This window comes from Callospermophilus lateralis, chromosome 1, assembly GCF_048772815.1.
Source record: "Callospermophilus lateralis isolate mCalLat2 chromosome 1, mCalLat2.hap1, whole genome shotgun sequence".
NCBI lineage: Eukaryota > Metazoa > Chordata > Mammalia > Rodentia > Sciuridae > Callospermophilus > Callospermophilus lateralis.
Window position 1 is genome coordinate 145651903 of NC_135305.1, and position 20173 is coordinate 145672075.

The 20173-nt window shown below is 43.5% G+C and overlaps 1 protein-coding gene across 3 annotated transcripts in view; it reads right to left on the reverse strand.

The window, feature by feature from the left end:
* Usp30 (ubiquitin specific peptidase 30) overlaps window positions 1-20173 on the reverse strand; it is a 32998-nt gene that overhangs the window by 9457 nt on the left and 3368 nt on the right. The window contains exons 2-7 of one of the 3 annotated variants that reach the window (XM_077108881.1): window positions 19425-19534; window positions 17195-17377; window positions 12122-12225; window positions 7244-7342; window positions 6620-6662; window positions 5469-5563 (exon numbers count right to left, since the gene is read on the reverse strand). In XM_077108881.1, coding sequence (XP_076964996.1) covers window positions 5469-5563; window positions 6620-6662; window positions 7244-7342; window positions 12122-12225; window positions 17195-17377; window positions 19425-19534 — 634 coding nt within the window. Of the gene's footprint in view, window positions 1-5468; window positions 5564-6619; window positions 6666-7243; window positions 7343-12121; window positions 12226-12340; window positions 14914-17194; window positions 17378-19424; window positions 19535-20173 lie in introns of those variants that run through there. The other 2 variants (XM_077108879.1, XM_077108882.1) reach the window with 2 other exon arrangements.

Genomic DNA, 20173 nt, shown 5'->3' on the forward strand with positions numbered 1-20173 from the left:
TCTAAGTATTTAAAGCATGTTATAACGCAATATTGTGGAGTTTATAATGTCTGTAGATATGGTAAAAGCAGCACAAAAGACTGGATAGCAAAAGTTCTCACACACACACACACCCCCCGTTTTTGATGTTCTTCAATGTTTCCTACAGAGCTTTTTTTGGGGGATACCAGGGTTGAACGCAGGGGCACTCAACCACTGAGCCACATCCCCAGCCCTATTTTGTATTTTATTTAGAGACAGGGTCTCACTGAGTTGCTCAGTGCCTCACTTTGTTGAGGCTGGCTTTGAACTGGCGATCCTCCTGCCTCAGCCTCCTGAGCACTGGGATTACAGGCGTGCTCTACTGCGCCTGGCTCTGTTTCCTGTAGATCTAAGTCCATTTGATGTTTTTTTTCCCTTCAGCCTAAAATGATCCCAATTAACATTTGTTATAGGTCTAGTTGTGGCAGACACACTGATATTTCATGTCTATAAAATATTTTCATCAACTCTGACTTTTGAAGAATACGTATATGTAAATATGAACATACACACATATACACACAGATGTGTATGTGTATATATATATACATATATGTATGTGTGTGTATATATACACACACACATACATACATGTATACACACTTTTTGTTGTTGTTGTTTGTTTTTATGTGGTGCTGAGGATGGAACCCAGGTTCTCAACTGTCCTAAGCAAGCACTTTACCACTGAGCCACAACCCCAGCCACAATCCCTGGCCCTTTTTATTTTTTATTTTGAAATAGGGTCTCACCAAGTTGCTGAGGATCTTGCTAAGTTGCTGAGACTGGCCTCGAATCTTCCATCCTCCTGCCTCAGCCTTCCAAGTCGCTGGGATTACAGGTTTGTACCACACCTCACCCAGCAAAATTATATATTTTTAAACATTCCAATACTTTACATAAAAGAGTAGATATCAACTCTAAATAGGTATGATATGGGTAAAATTACATGATGTAATCACATATACATACAAAGGGCCAATAACAGAATTCCAAAAAGTATTGATTAACCCAAAAGAAGTCAGAGAGAAGAAACAGAGGAACAAGAAATGTGTAAGCCAAATAGAAATATGTAAGACAATTTATAAAACAAATGGTAAAGTGGCAGACCTGAATCTAAGCATATGAATACTTACAGTAAATGTAAACGGACTAAACACTCCAATTAAAAGGCAGATTCTCAAGCTGAATAAAAGAGCAAGACCTAATCATGTGCTATCTATAAAATCTATACTTTAACTACAAAGACAAAGGTTGAAAATATGAAGAAAGAAAAGGACATACCAAAAAAACACTAGTAAGATGAAAATGAATCAAACAGACTTGAATCATGGAAGTAGGTGAGTCAGAGATGAAGAGGACATTTTATTAACACAGTAAGAGTCAATTTCTCATAACATATATGCTTGTGCACCAATAAAAAATGTGGAAAAGGGCTGGGGTTGTGGCTCAGTGATAGAGAGTTTGCCTAGCACGTGTGAGGCACTGTGTTCGATCCCCAGTACCACAGAAAAATAAATAAATAGAATAAAGATATTATAACCATCTATAATAAAAATATTTTTAAAAATGTGGAAAAAATATGTGTGCCTGTATCTCATAGCAAAGTGTAAACAGAACCATGAACTAAGGAAAGAAACAAAAATTCTATCAAATATTTAAGGAAGAAATAATACCAATGTTAAACACAATTGTTCTTACTCATGAGGCCAGCATGATCCTAGCAAAGTCTGATGAAGACATTACAAGAGAAGAAAACTGAAACATTAACCTTCCTCATAAACAGCCACATAGCCTTTAGAAAATATTAGCAAATCATGTCCAGCAGAACATCATAATCAAACAAGTTTTTCCCAGAAAATTCAAGGCTGATTTAATGCTAGAAAAATTAAAAACTGCCTTTTCACACATTAATGGGATAAAAGAATAAAATATGATCATCTCAACAGACATGAGAAAAGCATGACAAAATTCAATCATTATGCCCTGTAAAAACTTGCAGCAGGGCTGGGCTGTGGCTCAATGGCAGAGTGCTTGCCTCGCATGCGTGAGGCACTGGCTTCGATCCTCAGCACCACATAAAAATAAATAAAAATAAAGATATTGTGTCCATCTACAGCTAAAAAATATTTTTAAAAAACTCACAGCAAACTAGGAACAGCAGGAAACTTTCTCTGTACAATAAAGCTAATACCAATCTTAGTTATAAAACACCAAAGACTTGGTTCTTAAGATGTGAAACAAAACAAGGATGTCTGCAATGGCCACTCTTGAGCAACTCTGTACAGAGGTCCTCGCCAGAACAGAAGGCAGAGAAAATAAGTAAACAGCGTGAAGACTGGACAGGAAGAACTAACAGTGTTCACATCCACAGACATGATTATTTACATATGATCTACAACAAAACTTCCACAACTGACACTTGAAGCTTTCTCAAGACACAAGGTTCATAAACAACTGTGTTTTTATAAACTACTACTGGCAAACAACCAGGAAATAATTTTTGGGTGTGGTACTGAGGACTAAACCCAGAGCCTCACATGTGCTAGGCAAGCACTCTACCACTGAGCTGTATCCCCTACCCTTTTTATTTTATTTTGAGATAGGGTCTCACTAAGTTGCCCAAGCTGGCCTTGAACTTGCCACCCTCCTATCTCAGCCTCCTGAGTAGCTGAGATTACAGGTGTGTGCCACCTCACTTGGCTGGGAAATAAGAAAACTTTAATTCCACTTTACAATAGGTTTAAAATAAAAATAAAATGCAACGAAAAAAATAGGAGGGAAGAGTGGGTGACTTATAAAATAAGGCATGTCAAGGAGCTGTGGTGTATCAGCCTTATTTTTTTCCAACACCTCAGACTTCGGGGTAACTCCAATCAAAACAAGACAGCAAAGGAAATAAACAATAAAACAAAAAGGTAACATGCAGAATGGCTGGAAATATTTGCAAACGATGAATCTGAAAAGGGTTAATATCTAAAATGAATAAGGAACTCATACAAGTCAACAATAAAAAAATGGAAAACTCCCCACAAAACAAACAAGACAAGTAACATCATTAAAAATTGGGCAAAGGACCTGTAAACACTTCTCCAAAGGCGACAGAGAAACAGCCAACAGGGCCCTGAGTGCTTGACATCACTACTCATCAGGGAACCGCAAATCTAGACCCCAACGCAACATCGCCTCACACCTATTTGGAAGGTTGTCATTAAAAAGACAAGAGGCACCGAGTGCTGGCAAGGTGTGGAGGATGGGGAACTCCTTACGCTGTTGTGGGAATGCAAACTGACGCAGTCTTCAGGGAAAACCGTGGAGACCCCTCAAAAAGTTAAAAATAGAATTACCATGTGCCCCAGGACTTCCTCTTCTGGGCAGATACCCAGAGGAGACAGGATCACCCCTCGACATTAGTCTGGACGGCCAAGATTCCAAAACTATCTAGGTGTCTGTCAATGGATAGGTGGAAAAAGAAAATGCAGTGCGTGTGTGTACACACATACACAAACAAATACGTACAGCAGACCAGTACCGACCATAAAAAAGAAGGAAACCCTGCCATTTTGTCTACCGCAGGTGCACCCAGGGGACATTACATGCTGACTGACGTCATCCAGACACAGAAAGACAAATACCACATGACCACGCTGCAGTATGAATCTAGACTTCAAAGTCGAATTTACAGAAGCAGAGAGTAGAATGGTGACTGCCAGGGCGGGGGTGCCAGGGACACTGCCACAGACGTCCAGCTACGAGGCTCACATTCTGGGTCCTACACACAGCACAGTGACTACAGCTAGTATAGTACTGTGTCCTGTTTTCTGAGATAGGAGTTCAAGTGCCTTTACTGCACATACACGAAAAGGTGACCACGCCAGGAGATGCATGTGTTGAACAGTGTCACTGTAGTGACCAGCTCACAGGGCACACGTTTATCAAGCCATTGCTTTATACACCTTAAATAGACACATTTCATCAGTTATGCCTCAGTAAAGCAGGGAAAACACCTATAGAGAGACACTACTCCATAGCTATAAGGACGGCTGCATTCAAAAGTCAGCCTGCGCAGGGGTGGTGAGCTATGAACAACAGGAGCCCTCAGCATGCGGCTGGGGGAGAGTCAGTGGTGCAGCCACCTTAGAAAAGACCAGCAGTTTCTCAAAAGGTTAAAATGGAATTACCACATTAGGCAGCAATTCTACTCCTAGGTGTTTATATATACCCAACTAAAATGAAAACATATTACATAAAAGTTTGCACACAAAAAGCTTGTACACCCACCATGAACATCCATAGAATAGGACTCTAACTAGAATAAGATATATCCCATGCTTGTATGATTTTTTTCAAAATGGATTCTGCTGTCATGTATAACTAAAAGGAACCAATTAAATAAACAACAATGTGTATACAACAGTTTCCAAAATGAAAACAATCCAAATGCCCATCAATTGATGGATTTGATAAACAAAATGTGGTTTATCTGTGCAATGCAATATTATTTGGCAATAAACAGAAATGCAGTTGTACACACTACAATGTGGAAGAATCTTGAAAATATTATGCTAATGAAAGAAGCCAGACATGAAAGGCCACATGTGGTATGACTCCATGCATCTGAAATGTCCTGAACAGGCAGATCCACTGAGATAGAAGGTCAATCAGTGGTTGCCAGAGGTGGGGAGATGGCGAGGATGGGGAGACACTGATAATGGGCATGAGGTTTATTTTGAGGAGAGGGGAGATGTCTAAAGTTGGTAGAAGTGACAGTTGCAAAATATTTTTATTATGTTAAAAATTTTCCATAATAAAAATTACTTTGGGGCTGGGGCTGTAGCTCAGTGGTAGAGTGCCTGCTTTGCATGCATGAGGCACTAGGTTCAATCCTCAGCCCCACATAAAAATAAATAAATAGAATACAGATATTGTGTTCATCTACAACTAAAAAACTATTTTAAAAAAAATTACTTTGGGTTGGGGTTGTGGCTCAGTGGCAGAGTGCTTGCCTCGCATATGTGAGGCACTGGGTTCAATCCTCAGCACCACATAAAAATAATAAGCAAAATAAAGATATTGTGTCCATGTAAAACTATAAAATAATTGAGAAAAGATGAAACTTTCTAAAAAAAATTACCTTAACATATCAAATGCAAACAAAACCAAACCCTCCAGTCCTAGAATCTATGCGTCCACTTTAGCATAAACTTAACCTCAGGACTCAAAATTCTGCTGATTCACAATAGATCTGCTGCTTCTGGTGCAGAAGATGCCAAGTGAAAACAGGTGACATGTTGGTGCTGACCAAAGCAGGCAGTCAGCCCTCCAGGTGTGCAGAACCTGGGCACACCAGCACCATTCACTGAGGTAAGCCCACATTCTCTAGATCCTTCCAAGAACCCTGACTCGGAAGAAAAGCTCGCAGGAACATCAAGCGCTGGTGCTGCACTTACCTGGTGTTCACAGTGTTTGCAGACCATGTTGCTTGTGAGTCTCCCATGAAAAGGGTGCTGCGCCTTCCAGTGACTGGATGTGGGATGAGGAGACCCTGGGACACAAAACACCTTTTGATATGCCAACTTTTAGCCCTTTGGCACCAATCTCAAAACATACCCTCCTTTTTACAGGAGACACTCTTTAGGTAAAATAAAAAGTTCATTCAAAGAGTTTTCCTCATTGACTTCCAGCAAACACACACGCATTCCTTCTCCACAAACTTCTATAGGTCTTCACATGGGTCTCTATATCATGGGTACAGCCACATTTGAAAAAAGAATCTGCATTTAATAACATCTTCTTACAAATACAGGCTTAAAATGCTAGGGATTTCAATGAAAGGTATCACTAGTGAGCATTCCATACAGGGAGCTAAGCTCTGAAATGATCAGAATAAGCAAGTTCTGAAGAACTGGGATCTGCTTTGGCTGGGATGGAGGCTGGAGGACCACACCCTAGCGAGGAGCACGGGCTCCGGGGCAGGCAGCCCTGGCCTCCTTGCTGGCTCTGCTCATGACCTGGGAAGTTCTTTCATCTCTGAAAGTCTCATCTGCTGGAAACAGGGATGATTATTAATCCACTGACCCCAGAATCAACTTCATAGAATTGTTGGGAGGCTTAGATGACAAATTGAAATGCCTAGAATACAATATGCACTTAAAAGAGGTATTTTGTTTCTATTACAACTAAGGCTCAAAAGAAATTATGTGTCAATTTTATTTTTTAAGTTCAAGCCTTAAGAGTTAACAAGGATTCCCCTTCAAAGGAGAACTGTGAACATTTGCAGTAAAAGTGGGCCAAGGTGGAAATCCTGAGGACAGATGCATTAAAATGGAATTACCCACGATCTGAAATTCCAGAAGCAAAAAGAAAGCCCTTGTGGGAAGAGCAAAGTCCTTCTGGAGGAACCTGAGCAGGCCTGGGGTGCAAGGAACACTGAGACAATCACTTAAAGCTGTTCCCAAAATACAAGTTCCTTTGTAACTAGACGACAGTCCAGGCTGGATTGGGTGTCACCAAGAAAAAAAAAACAACAACAACTTTTTAAAACAAGCAGATTAGTGTCATATCTACAAAATGTGTGTTACATTCAATAGAAAACAGCTACCTCTTGTGCGGCAGGTGATCTGTTTGGGAGTTATTTCTGACTGCTGCTGAAAGGGAAAAAGAAACAGACTGAAAATCCTGCGACAGCCCCTTTCCTTCCCTCACCACCCCGAGAGTTTACAAGTTTCTGTGCTGATGGCATCACTCAAAATGAACTTCCGACACAGCCCGCGGTTCTCAAAGCATGCTCACTCGTGTCTCTGGCTGGCTCCTGCAGGCTCCTCCATCCAAAGCAATTAAAACGCCTCCCCTCCCTGGAGCACTTCCCCCTTTACTAGTTAACTTTTATCATCTCCCCAAATATGACACTGTTCAGGGAAATGAGGTCCCACTTAGCAATTCTATGGCCCTTTGTTCTCCTCCATTAAACTGGGAAAAATAATACGTTCTTTCTTCTCCAGAACACAAATCTCAGCAATGCATCATTTTAAAAAGCCTGACATCTCTAGCTAAAGGCACTGACTGTAGAGTGTACCTTAAGACCCTCCCCAGTCTCATCCCCACTTCTGATTCTTACTAAATCCTACTTTTTTGCGCTTAAGGTTGTACAAATATTATACTTGTACAAAGACTAAATACGTTCAGACAGCATTAAGCATGTGGGAAAAAAATATATAACGGTTACCTCCAGAGAATGCACATCAAACAGATGTGTGACCCTTGGCTGGCGGTCCCGCTCGTCTTCTAGTGATGAGGTAATGACGTGGAATAGTTCGTGAGCATCCTGTCACAGGGCAAAGCATTCTTCAGAGAGGCCCCATGAAGTCACTGCGAGACCAGCACCACCTCCTCTGTGGCCACCAGGCGGACCCCCATAGTTAGAGAGGGCAGAATTGGCTCTCCACCTTCTCAGGGCCCTGCTCCTTAAGGAAAACTGTCACATGGTAGATGACTCCACAGGTGGGGACTCTCAACTCGGAGGTCCAGGAGGACCGAGAAGGCAGAGAGAGGCGGCTGCCCTCCTACCAGCAGCCAGTGTCAGCTGAACTGACATGGCCTTGACGTTCACTCCACTGGACTCCCAAGGAGTGCTTTTTCTTTTTAGGTTATGGTAAAATACACATAAAATTTACCACGCTAGCCACTTCTGAGCTGCTGGGACCACAGGTGTGTGCCACCATGCCTGGGTACCATGTTAGCCACTTCTAAAGGTACAGTTCAGTGGAATTAAATACACTCAGTGTCTGTCCCCATCCCCACCGTCCAACCCTAGGATTTTTCCATCTTCCCAAACTCAAACTCTCTACCCATTAAACATTCACTCCCATTTGCCCTCCCTGGGCCCTGGCCCCATTCCATGTCCTGTCTCTAGGACTCTGACAATTCTAGGGACTTTATAGAAGTGGAATTATACACTATTAGTCCTTTTGTGGCTGGCTTAGTTCACGGGGCGCAATGTCTTCAAGGTTCATCTAACTGAAGCATGTCAGAATTTTCTTCTTTTTTAAACTTTTTTTTTTTAGTTGTAGATGTACACATGCCTTTATTTAATTTATTTATCTTATATGGTGCTGAGGATGGAACCCAGTGCCTCCCATGTGCAAGGCAAGTGCTCTTTCACGGAGCTACAAACCCAGCCCTCCTCCTTTTTAAAGGCTGAATAATATTTTATTGCATAAAACTTTTGTTCATCCAGCTGGGAACAGTGGCACATGCCAATAATCCCAGCAACTCAGGAGGCTGAGCCCAGAGCATCATAAGTTTGAAGGCAGTCTCAGCAACTTAGTGAGGCCCTGAGCTACTTGGCTAGACCCTGTTTCAAAATTAAAAACACAAAGGGCTGGGATGTGGCTCAGTGGTAGAGCACTTGCCTTGCATATATAAAGCACTGGGTTCAATTCTCAGCACCACATATAAATAAATGAATAAATAAAGGTCTGTCACCAACTAAAAAAAAGTTAAAAAAAAAAAAACTTGTTAGGGGGAGAGGGGAGAAGAGAGAAAAAAAAACTTAAAAAAAAAAAAAATATATATATATATATAAAGGGCTGGGATGTGGCTAGTGGTACAGTGGCCCTGGGTTCAATCCCTGGCACCCACAGACAACTTTTGTTCATTGGTTCCTCTACTGATGGACACACGGTTGCTTCCACCTATGGGCTTCTGAAAACAACCCTGCTCTGTGCAGCACGTGCGGGGGTGTGCAAACTCTGTCTGAGTCTGTTTGCAACTTTTTGGTATGTATCCCGAAGTGGAGCTTCTGGGTCACATGGCAAGAGGCTCCCCTTTAAGGATCAATTTAAATGATCCTCTCCCCAAAAGCCCAGGCCCTGACTCCCATCTCTCCTGCTCTCCTCCCCAGGCTCTCAGGGTGCTGATCCTCCTGGGGCCCTTGACTCCCACTGGTCAGCAGAATGAGAACAGGCACTCTGTTGACCTGAGCCCCAAGGCTGAGCACTGATGGGAGCCATCTTTTAAAAGGCCAATGGTTTTCCTCTTCTGCTTCCAGTCTCCTGACGGCTCTCACTGCCAGGGAAAAGCCTCGGATCTCCTGCAAAGCCCTCCATGAGAGGCCCTGACCCTGACACATTCTAGAACACTCTACCTCACCAATGTGCTCCAGCCCCTGGCCTCTTTCATGGCCTTTGAGCAAAACAAGTTCACTCCCATCTCAAGCTGGGCCACCAGTACCCAAGCTGCCCTTTCCATCCTTCAGACCTCCCTGAAATGGCTCCCCACAGGGGGACCTTCCCGGCCAATATCCAAAGCTGCCTGTCCCCCCACCGCCAATAAGCCACCTTAGGTGGAGTAGCCACAGCCTCCCGCCTTCCTCTCCCTCTCACTCTGGCCCCCTTAGTTCTTCCTTTTCAAGTACAAGTCAGATCAAACCAGGGCGCTGTTCAAAGCTTTCTATGGCCCCCTCCTGCACACACAGTAAAAGCCAGGCCCTGGTCACAGCCTCCCTGCTTCCTGACAACCTCTGCCGTCCCTCCCACTGCCCCAGCCCCAGCCAGCCACCCCAGCCTCCCTGCTGTCCTCCAAACTCTGTGGCTTACAGCCATCTTTAGGTTTCCATCCTGGCTTGCTGCTCTGTCTAGAACATTCTGCACGGCCTCACCCCTCTTCATGCTTCAGGTCTCACTAGAACCTCACCTCTCCAGATGGGCCCTCCCTGCCTACAGCAGGCTCCCCTTGCCCCACCGTGGACTTACTATGTCATCCTATTTATTTTCTTGTTGGTACATCTTGAAATCACCTGTCTACTGACTGCAACCCTCTCCTTCCACCACAAGAATTCAAGTTCACGGGAGCAGGGGATCTGCCAAGTGGTCTGCTGTACCACCGCCTGCCCTCCACAGGCCCCGCCCACGGCAGGCACTCAATAGATACTTGTTGGGAGAAGAGTCAAGAATAAACAAGGCAGGGTCTTGCCACCCAGGGACTTATGATCCAGGGGCAGCCTGGCCGGTCACCAGGAGCACAAGCACAGTCAGCCCTGGAACAGGGGGTGAGGAGCTGGGAGCCGGGGGGATGCAGCTCTTCCAGGGGACCAGATGGGCCCTGACAGTCAGGGCTCTGCCCCAGCCCTGGAGCACTCCTGAGGCAGGGCAGAGTCAGACCACATCTGTCCTGTCAGTCACAGAGCTGCAGAGCCTCCCAGGAATGAACAGTTTTGCAGAAGAGCTTGAGAGTATGCTGTAGTGTCAGGTAAGCTCCAACGGGACTCTGCCACCAAGCAGCTTTGTGACTTTGGATAAATCATTTCCCTTCTCTAAGCCTCAGTGACCCCATCTATAAATTTGGGATAATAACAGTAACTGCTTACAGAGTTGTTGTACAGATCAAATCAGTTTACACAAAGATGGATTTCTGGAGCCATAGACAGAAAATGTGTTGACGGTCAGCAAGAGTAAACTACCGACTGACTAGAACCTCTGTGGTGCAGATGGACAAGTTCCGTGCCAGATGCTCTGGATCCCTTCAAAGAGCAAGAGACCAACAGAAAGACACGATCACCGGCTTCCCTGCACACTAAAGCACTACCCAGCCAGGGACTGCTGGGCTGAGCATGCTGAGAACCCTTCCAAGAAATCAGGTTTGATTTAAGTGGGTCTTGTTTTATTTTGTTGTCTTTTATAATATTTTTAGTTGTACATGGACACAATACCTTTATTTTGTTTATTTAGTTTTTGATGTGGTGCTGGGGATCAAACCCAGTGCCTCATGCGTGCTAGGCAAGCGCTCTACCACTGAGCCACAACCCTAACCCTTACGTGGGTCTTTGATAACAAAAGTTATCTGATGTCATCAGGGACTGAACCTCAAATCCATACTCTCAGTTGAGACACATTTAAAAGGGCTGGAGTTCAGATCAGTGGTAGAGTACTTGTGTACCCAGCACCACACACATACACACAAATGCTTTCCAGCGTTCTAAATGGAAAAATATTTCAAGATACAATTGGATTAAAAGATATGCATCATAAAAAATCATAGACATGGGCTGGGTTGTGACTCAGAGGCAGAGTGCTTGCCTCGCACACATGAGGCACTGGGTTCGAACCTCAGCATAACATAAAAATAAACAAACAAAATAAAGATATTGTGTCCATATATAAGTAAATATATATATAAAGCAGAGACATCACCAACATGTTCGTGGCTTCAGATCACAAAGGAACGAGGAACTAGAGGTCATCTTAAACAAAGGGGAGCTAGAAAGGCCCCTTGTTCCCTTTCATGTTTTTAGAATGCCTCTTGCTCCAGCCCCACAGTCTGGGGAGGTCTAGGAGGCCATGTCCCCTTCTCAGGTCTGTGTTTGCACCAGAGGGGCAGAAGCGGCCTGCACAACACAGAAAAGGGCCCCTGCAGCAGTGAGCAACAGAGTGGTTTCTCCCTCCTGCAGCTGCCCCGGGGGTCTCTGGCTCAGGCTTGCCATTGGCGATGGTGGTCTGGGGCGGAGGAGGGCAGCCAGATCCCAAGCAGACAGAGAAGCTGCAGGTGTGGACCAGGGAGGTAGGAGTGGCTGGAATAAAGTCTTGGGGTTGCATATGACCCATGCTCAAGGCTTGGGGCCACTTTAAGCTCATCTCTGAAGTCTGACTTTCTTAAAAATGAGAGCTTTGGCCAAAAAAGGATCTCACTTAAATCTCTGGAACACTAAGATGACACCACCTGCCACTTGTTAAAGGACCCAGGCCTCCCTATCTAGCCACTGTAGAGCAAGGTCACTGGAGAACTGAAATATTTTCCCTCTTTGGCAACTGTTTATGCTCCATGCCGCTGACCTTTCTCCACTGGGTGGCAAAGGGCTGTGTGTCTGCTCTGATCACGAGAGCAGGGAGGAAGTTGGTGCCTTGGTCCCAAAACACTGAGGTTGTCTAAATGTCACAGAAACACTGGAGAGGGAACTCAATTAGAACACTCGCCTGGTGTGTTCAAGACCCTGGGTTCTGTCACCTGAACTATATACATACACTCACACCAGGCAACTGCAAGGTTGCTCCCTAAGCCTCTAGGGAAAAGGCTTCTCTGAGCCACATCTGTTGCATGCTGTGCTCACCTGTTCTTCAAAGGAAGAGATCTGCCACCTATACATTCTTAAGACATCCAGCAAGCAGCTTGCATCCAAGACCTCTTCCTCAGTAACTTCTTGGCAGGACAAAGCTGGAAATGAAAAGGAAAGCCAGTTACTAAATGCACCAACAAATGACTAACACCAGAAAATCTACAACAGTACACCAGGCCACAGTTAATCACTGTTTAAGAACGCAGAACTCACTGTGAAGTAGAGGGCTCTCGTCATCATTCGTTGTAGCTTTGTGCTTACTATGCTATTAGCACTTCATGTTTGTCGAGTGGATCTAGTGTTTTTGAGTCTGCAGTATTTAAATGCGGTAACTGATTTCTGATCTTTGAGTTACCATGGTCAATCTAAATCTATTGTTGCAAGGTTCTTATCAAGTAAAACTATTTTAGCTTTGGGTGGGAAGGGGCCTCAAACCCTCATCTAGCCCACCCCACACCCAGTGGGTAACCAGTGTGTACCCTCCACACCAAGCCCTCCCCTGGCAAGGCCTTTGCTGTGCTTGTCTGTGTTTGAGCTTCTGGCCACCACAGCAGAGCGTGTCAGGGTGTGTGTGGCAGCCAGAAAATTCTGCTAAGAGCTTCACTTGTCAGTCAATCGTAGAAGCAATCCTAATAAAGGAAAACAGAAGTTTGATTGGCTTGTGAATTTATAAATACATCTAAAGGTTGACGCTTTCTCTGTAAAGGGTCGCATGTTCTTTGTTGCAACCACTCAACTGCTGCTGCAGCACAAAAGCAGCCACAGGCAGTGCCTGAACAAATAAGCATGGCTGTGTTCCAATAAAACTTTATTAATAAAAACAAAGGGGAGCGATTTGGCCCATTGGCCACAGGGAGATGACAGCTGATTTTGTGTGTGTGTGTGTGTGTGTGTGTGTGTGTGTGTGTGTGTGTGTGTTACTAGGCTTTGACCCAGGAGCATTCTCCCTCTGAATTACATTCCCAGCTCTTTTAAAATATTTTACTTTGAGACATGGTCTCACTAAGTTGCCAAGGCTGTCCTCAAACTTGTGAAGCCCCTGCCTCAGCCGGAGTCCCTGAGATTACAGGCTGTGCCACGCACCTGGCCTGACTGCTGATCTCAACCCCCCCTCCCTGTAAGAGACCACACTGGACCAGTTCTGCCAGAGTGTGGGAGAGAAGAAGCCGAGCCTGCCACCTCAGGGTGGGGGTGTTCTGGAGGTTCAATGACTTGCAGACAAATAGTCAGCCTGTTTCTCATCTTGGATCTGCAGTCAGTGGGCTTGAGGGAGACTCCTTTAAAATATGTTCTAAGCTCTGACTCTGGAGGGTGTGGACTCTGACCCCACCCCAATCCATCACCACCCTCATCCTTGTCTGAGTATGCCTGGTGACCCTGAATGGGGACATGTGAGAAGTAGCAGCCTGGGCAGCTAGTGCTGAGAAGGCCTGAGGGTCCACCTATCAGTGTACATATCCTGGGGTCAGTCCTCCACCCTCCAGAACAAAGGGAAGGACTGAGAAGAACTGTGTCTTCCTGCTTCCTGCATGCATTGGGCAGCCCTTGTGGGAACTTTTTCTCTCCCCAGGAAGATTTCCAATGCCTCCTTTAACCCGACTTGGTCTAAATGCTACGGGGTGACCTGGAGACATCTGCTAACAGTTCCATGTCCCCCAGTCCAGCAGCTTGACTTTATTCAGGATTTACCTAAGGACCCACGTGCTTATATGCCCAAGAGCCCACAGCACACAAGATGCTCCCCACAGCCTGCGGACTGTGACGAGACACTGGAAACAAGAGGGAAATAAACACAGGCATCTCAATATACAGCCACCGTGCAGCCACCAAGGTGAGGAGATTTGTAAATGACACATCTGATGCAAGATCAATACCCAGAGCACAGAAAGAACTAGCAAAATTCAACAACAGAAAATCCGAACAACCTAATTTGAAAATAGGCAAAAGACTTGAACAGACATTTTTTTTTTCAAAAAAGATGATATGAATGGCCAATAAACAAATGAGAAGATGCTCAACATCCCTTATCATTAGGGAAATGCAAATTAAGACAATAACATACCACTCAACACCCGTGAGGATGGTTATCATTAAACTAAGAGAAAACAGCAAGTGATAGTAAGGACATGAAGAGACTGGGACCCTTCTGCATTGCTGCCTGGCAGATAAACTGGTGTGGCCTCTGTAGAAACAGAATGGTGGTTCTTCAAAAATTTAAACAAAGTTACCAGTTGACCCAGCAGGGCTTCTTCGGGATCTACACAGAAAATAAATGAAAGCAGAGACTTGGAAGGATATCTGCACACTGATGTTACAGCAGTGTGACTCAGGACAACCAACAATGGAGGCCCAAATGTCCCCTGTCTAATGGATGAATGGAAAATCCAAATGCAGTACACACACATGGATATCAACCTTAAAAAGGAATGAAATTCTGGTACATGCTCTAATGTGGACGAATCCTGATGACATTATACTAAGTAAGTAAGACAGCCACCAGGGACAAATATTACAGGGTCCACTGATCTGAAGCACATGGACATGCAGCATCTCATGGCTCCGTGAGGTAAGGGTCAAATCTTAGAACACAGAACAGTGCTCCCAAGGGCTGGAGAGAGGGGAGGGAGGGAGTTTCTGTCTGATGGGTGCAGCTGCAGTATAAGGTGATGAAGAGCTTTGGAAATGAGTGGTGGGGACTGTCATATGACAATGTGACTGTACTTAAGACTATTAAACTATACACTTGAAAATAGTTTAAATGTTTGTTTGTTTGTTTGTTTAGTATTGGGATTGAACCCAGGGCGGCAAACATGCTAGGCAAATGCTCTCCACTAAGCAAAGTCCTCCGCCCATTATGTTTTATTTTTGAGACAGGGTCTCAGTTTCCCAGGCTGGCCTTGAACTTGCTATCCTCCTGGATTAGCCTCCTGAGTAGCTGGGATGACAAGCGTGTACCACTGCGCCAGGACTACAATGGTATTTTTTTAAAACAAGGTAGGAAAGGGGATTATTCTCAACTCACCTCTTATGCAGAAGAGCAGACCTATTTCCTACAGACTTTTGTGTCAAGCAGAGATTCCCAAGGCAAAATACCTCAATGAAGCAATCTTTAGCTGGGAATTTTTTAAGTCTGATTTTTTGTTCTGACTATGAGAGCAATACATGCTATTGGTGAAGGTAGAAGTATAATTTTTTAAAATGTTTCCTAAAACTATCAATAACTGCACACCAGCATGGCCACTGCTAATGCTTTGGTCTTTTTCTGTCCAGCCTTTATCTGTGGAAGTTTTTATTTTACCTTGCTGAATGACATTATATCACATTTTGTTTCTTGCTCTTTTAAACTTAATATTTAGCCTTCCCCAAATTAAAAAGATTTTGTAAAAATGATTCTTCATAGCTGTACATCACTGATTGCTTAAGCATTCCATTTTAACCATTCATGGTCTTTTTTTTCTTTGCCATTATAGGCTTGTGCTGGAGACCTCTGTGTGTCCATCATGTTCTACATAATACCCATGAATTTTTTTTGTTTTGTTGTTTTGCAGTGCTGAGGACTGAAGTCAGAGGACTGTATATACCAGGCAAGCACTCTACCACCGAGCTATATCCCAGCCCTGCCTATGAGATTTTAACACATGTTACAGGGAAGAAAGACAGTTCTGCAGTCAAAAAATTTAGTTTAAAAATGAAATTGTCTATTCTTCCCATGCTCCCTCTCTCCCTATCCCTATGAGTTGTTGGAGGGGAAGGGAGGGGGCATGGGTTATAGATGATGGTGGAATGTGATGATCATTATTATCCAAAGTGCATGTATAAAGACATGAATTGGTGTGAATATACTTTGTATACAACCAGAGATACAAAAAATTGTGCTCTATATGTGTAATAAGAATTGTAATACATTCCACTGTCATATATAATCTTTTTAAAAAAGGTCAAAATAAATATTTGAATGTATTTAAAAAAATGAGTTGTAGCCAGGTGCAGTGGCACGTGTCTGTAATCCCAGTGGCTTAGGAGGCTGAGACAGGAGGATCATGAGTTCAAAGCCAGCCTCAGCAAAAGTGAGGTGCTAAGCAACTCAGTGAGACCCTGTCTCTAAATAAAATACAAAATAGGGCTGGGGATGGGGCTCAGTGGTCGAGTGTTTCTGAGTTCAATCTCTGGTACCACTCCCCACAAAAAATGAAGTTGTACAGGTAACTTCAAATTTTTACCATTATCAATACATACTGAGAGTCTCTCAGTTGAAGGCCAGTGTTCAGCCATTCCTAAAATTTTTGCTGTTAGAACCCCATTTTCCTGGCTAGTATAAATCACAGTGCACATGTCTTGTTTTCTTCCTGTGTGTGTGTGCTGGGGATCACACCCAGAGCCTCATTCTGCTAGGCAAGCACTCTACCCCTGAGGTCCCCCCAGCCCCATAGTACACTTCCCTAAGTACTTTCTCAGGACAGATTCCCAGATGTGGGAGTATGAGGCCAAATGGTACTGAACACTCCACAAGCTCTTACTGGGCAGTTCCAAACCACATTCCAGAAGGAATACATGGAGCTCCACCCATCAGCAGCAGCATGTGGAGGTGCTGTCCGACAGTGGCCAGGACTGTGAATTTTTAATCTTTACTGACAGGCAAAAGAATATATTAAAAAATTTAAGTGGCACTATTATTTTGTTTACATTTCTTTGATGAATTCTGGAGTACTTATTAGGATTCCACATGACTTATTTTTGTGATTGCCCTTATTTCCTAGGCTAAGGCACACTTTTTTTTTCCTTTCAACTTTAATGGTTTTGAAACTAGAGCGCTTCTTACAATCAAAATGTTTCTTTGGTAGTAGATTTTTCCTTTTTAAAAAAAAAGCTGATATTATTTTTTAAATAAATGGTTTAATCTTTGATTTTTAAAAAATACACCTGTTTGTATCTATCTTTGCATGACCATCTATGTCATGACCATCTACGTGATCTTTTTCTACAAAAAAGGTAATAACCCTTTGTTTGCCTGCCATCTAGGCCTTTTCTTGAAAATGTGCGCGACCCCCTGGGAGTGCCGCTAGATACCTTTCAGGAGGTGCAGCAGGGTTAAGGACAAGTACTGGTGCCGGGGCGGTTCCTTCTGGTCCCTGGTGTACTGGGTGGTAAACTCCTCCAGCCACCTGATGAAGGCCGGGCAGGCGGACAGGCCCTGCAGCAGGGAGTTCATGAAGCAGGTGTTCCCTAAGTTGACGAGGCCAGGCACGAGCCCTAAAAACATTGGAGGAACATGAGAACAGCACATCACACGGGACCAACTTTCTTTTCCTCCCATTTGGGACCCAGAGTTTCTACACGGTGACCTTAAGTTTGGAACCCTGATCTGAGCAGGTCCTTATCTGATGAGCTCTGGGAGCCAGGCTTTCTGTCTGTGCCCAGGCCTGGTCCCAGTTCTGCCCCTACAGACGTGAGTGACAGGAGGACTCATCCCTGTCTCATGTTAGCTTTGACCCCACCACAGTGTCTGGCACAGCTTGGATTATTATCAAGTGTATGAGAACACTTGGTGACCACCTCCTCCTCTTCCCCTGCGTCATTCTCTCACATGTTCCCTCTACTTCAATAAAAAAGCAACGCTTCTCAGAACAGAAAACAATTGCTCCGTTGTTGCTCCCAGGGGACAATGATTTTGTTCTGATAAAAACCATGGGAAAGACACCACTCTACCAATTCTGATCAATCTTTCTGCAAAAAGATCAACAAGATCTGATATAATCCCCTCTTCTGCTGAAAATCTTGTAAAACTTTTAAATATGAAAGTTCTTAACATGCATGAGACTGTATAATGAACTCAAATTATTACCATTCCCAGATTTAGCAATGATCAAATCTTAATACAACTCTCTCTTTCTTTCACCAATGTTAAGTAAAACAATATTTACACAAGGGAGCCCTTAAGGAAATAGATTTTTTATTAATGAAGAAACAAACTTGAAACTTTTATTGGTTACCAGTAGCTAGTCAGAGAAACCACAACTGAATGATATAATTAATCAATTTCACTACCAAAAATACAATTGCTATATTAATGAGAACACTGAGCTGACTAAGCTGCTTGAAATTCGTCATTACAAAGCCTGCCTTAAGTCAGAGAAATGCAAATCAAAACCACCCTAAGATACCATCTCACTCCAGTAAGATTGGCAGCCATTAGGAAGTCAAACAACAAGTGCTAGCGAGGATGTGGGGAAAAGGGTACACTTGTACATTGCTGGTGGGACTGCAAATTGGTGCGGCCAATTTGGAAAGCAGTATGGAGATTTCTTGGAAAGCTGGGAATGGAAGCACCATTTGACCCAGCTATTCCCCTTCTCGGTCTATTCCCTAAAGACCTAAAAAGAGCATACTACAGGGACACTGCTACATCCATGTTCATAGTAGCACAATTCACAATAGCAAGACTGTGGAACCAACCTAGATGCCCTTCAATAGACGAATGGATAAAAAAAATGTGGCATTTATACACAATGGAGTATTACTCTGCATTAAAAAATGACAAAATCATAGAATTTGCAGGGAAATGGATGGCATTAGAGCAGATTATGCTAAGTGAAGCTAACCAATCCCTAAAAAACAAATGCCAAATGTCTTCTTTGATATAAGGAGAGTAACTAAGAACAGAGTAGGGAGGAAGAGCATGAGAAGAAGATTAACATAAACAGGGATGAGAGGTGGGAGGAAAAGGGAGAGAGATGGGAAATTGCATGGAAATGGAGGGAGACCCTCAGGGTTATACAAAATTACATACAAGAGGAAGTAAGGGGTAAGGGGAAAAAAAAAAAAACAAGGGGGAGAAATGAATTACAGTAGATGGGGTAGAGAGAGAAGAGGGGAGGGGAGGGGAGGGGGGATAGCAAAGGATAGGAAAGGCAGCAGAATACAACAGTCACTAGTATGGCACTATGTAAAAACATGGATGTGTAACCGATGTGATTCTGCAATCTGTATACGGGGTAAAAATGGGAGTTCATAACCCACTTGAATCAAAGTGTGAAATATGATATATCAAGAACTATGTAATGTTTTGAACAACCAACAATAAAAATTAAAAAAAAAAAAAAGCCTGCCTTAAACTCAAAGTCTGCAAAGGCAGGGTAGAAATCTTTTCATTACAGAGTAACAAATGAGTCAATATAAAAGCACTGTTTCACAACCACAGGCCTCATTTTGAAGATACAAGAGAAGAAAAAACTACCCACTCCCCCAGCTTTCTGTACCACTCTCAGATAAAAACACAAGGCAATGGTCCCATTCTTACCTTTTCTACGTTTCTTTCTTTCTGTAATGGGACCCCAAATGACATATATCCCAGCTGCAAGAGCAGCAGCAATTCCGCCTATAACTCCCCAGTTCTTCATAACTTTGTATCTAAAAAAGAAAATAAGTTTATTGTCTTCCCTCATTACAGACAAGACATATGGATACACTGCCATAGGTAAATAGAAGAACATTTTGTCAAAATATCCTACCAAATATCTAAGTTTAAGGTTAATGTAATATATAGTAACAGAATTATGTTTTGAAAATCAGGATGTTGCCCAGCTATAATCTCAGCAACCCAGGAGGCTGAGGCAGGAGGATCCCAAGTTCAAAGTCAGCCTCAGCAAATTAGCAAGGCCCAAAGCAATTGAGTGAGTCCCTGACTCAAAATAAAAATGAAAAGGGCTGGAGAAGCAGCTCAGTGGTAAAGCAGCCCTGGGTCAAATCCCCAGCACCAAAAAATAAAATAAATCAGGATGTTTTGACAATAAGATTTAAAATCTAAGACAAAAATATGACCTTTCAAAAGTGTCTCAGAAGAAAAGCAGAAGTTTTCCTCCTACAATTTCTCTCCCTCCACTGATGCACTGGCTGCCACACAGCCCACACCCTGACCTCAGGGCCTCTGCACTGCTGCTCCCCCAGAAGCCTCGTCCCCCAGAAGACTGCGTGGCATGTGGCCCACTCCTTCACTTCTTCACCACCCTCCACCTCTCAAAGAGACCCACCCGGAACCCATTCCTGGAA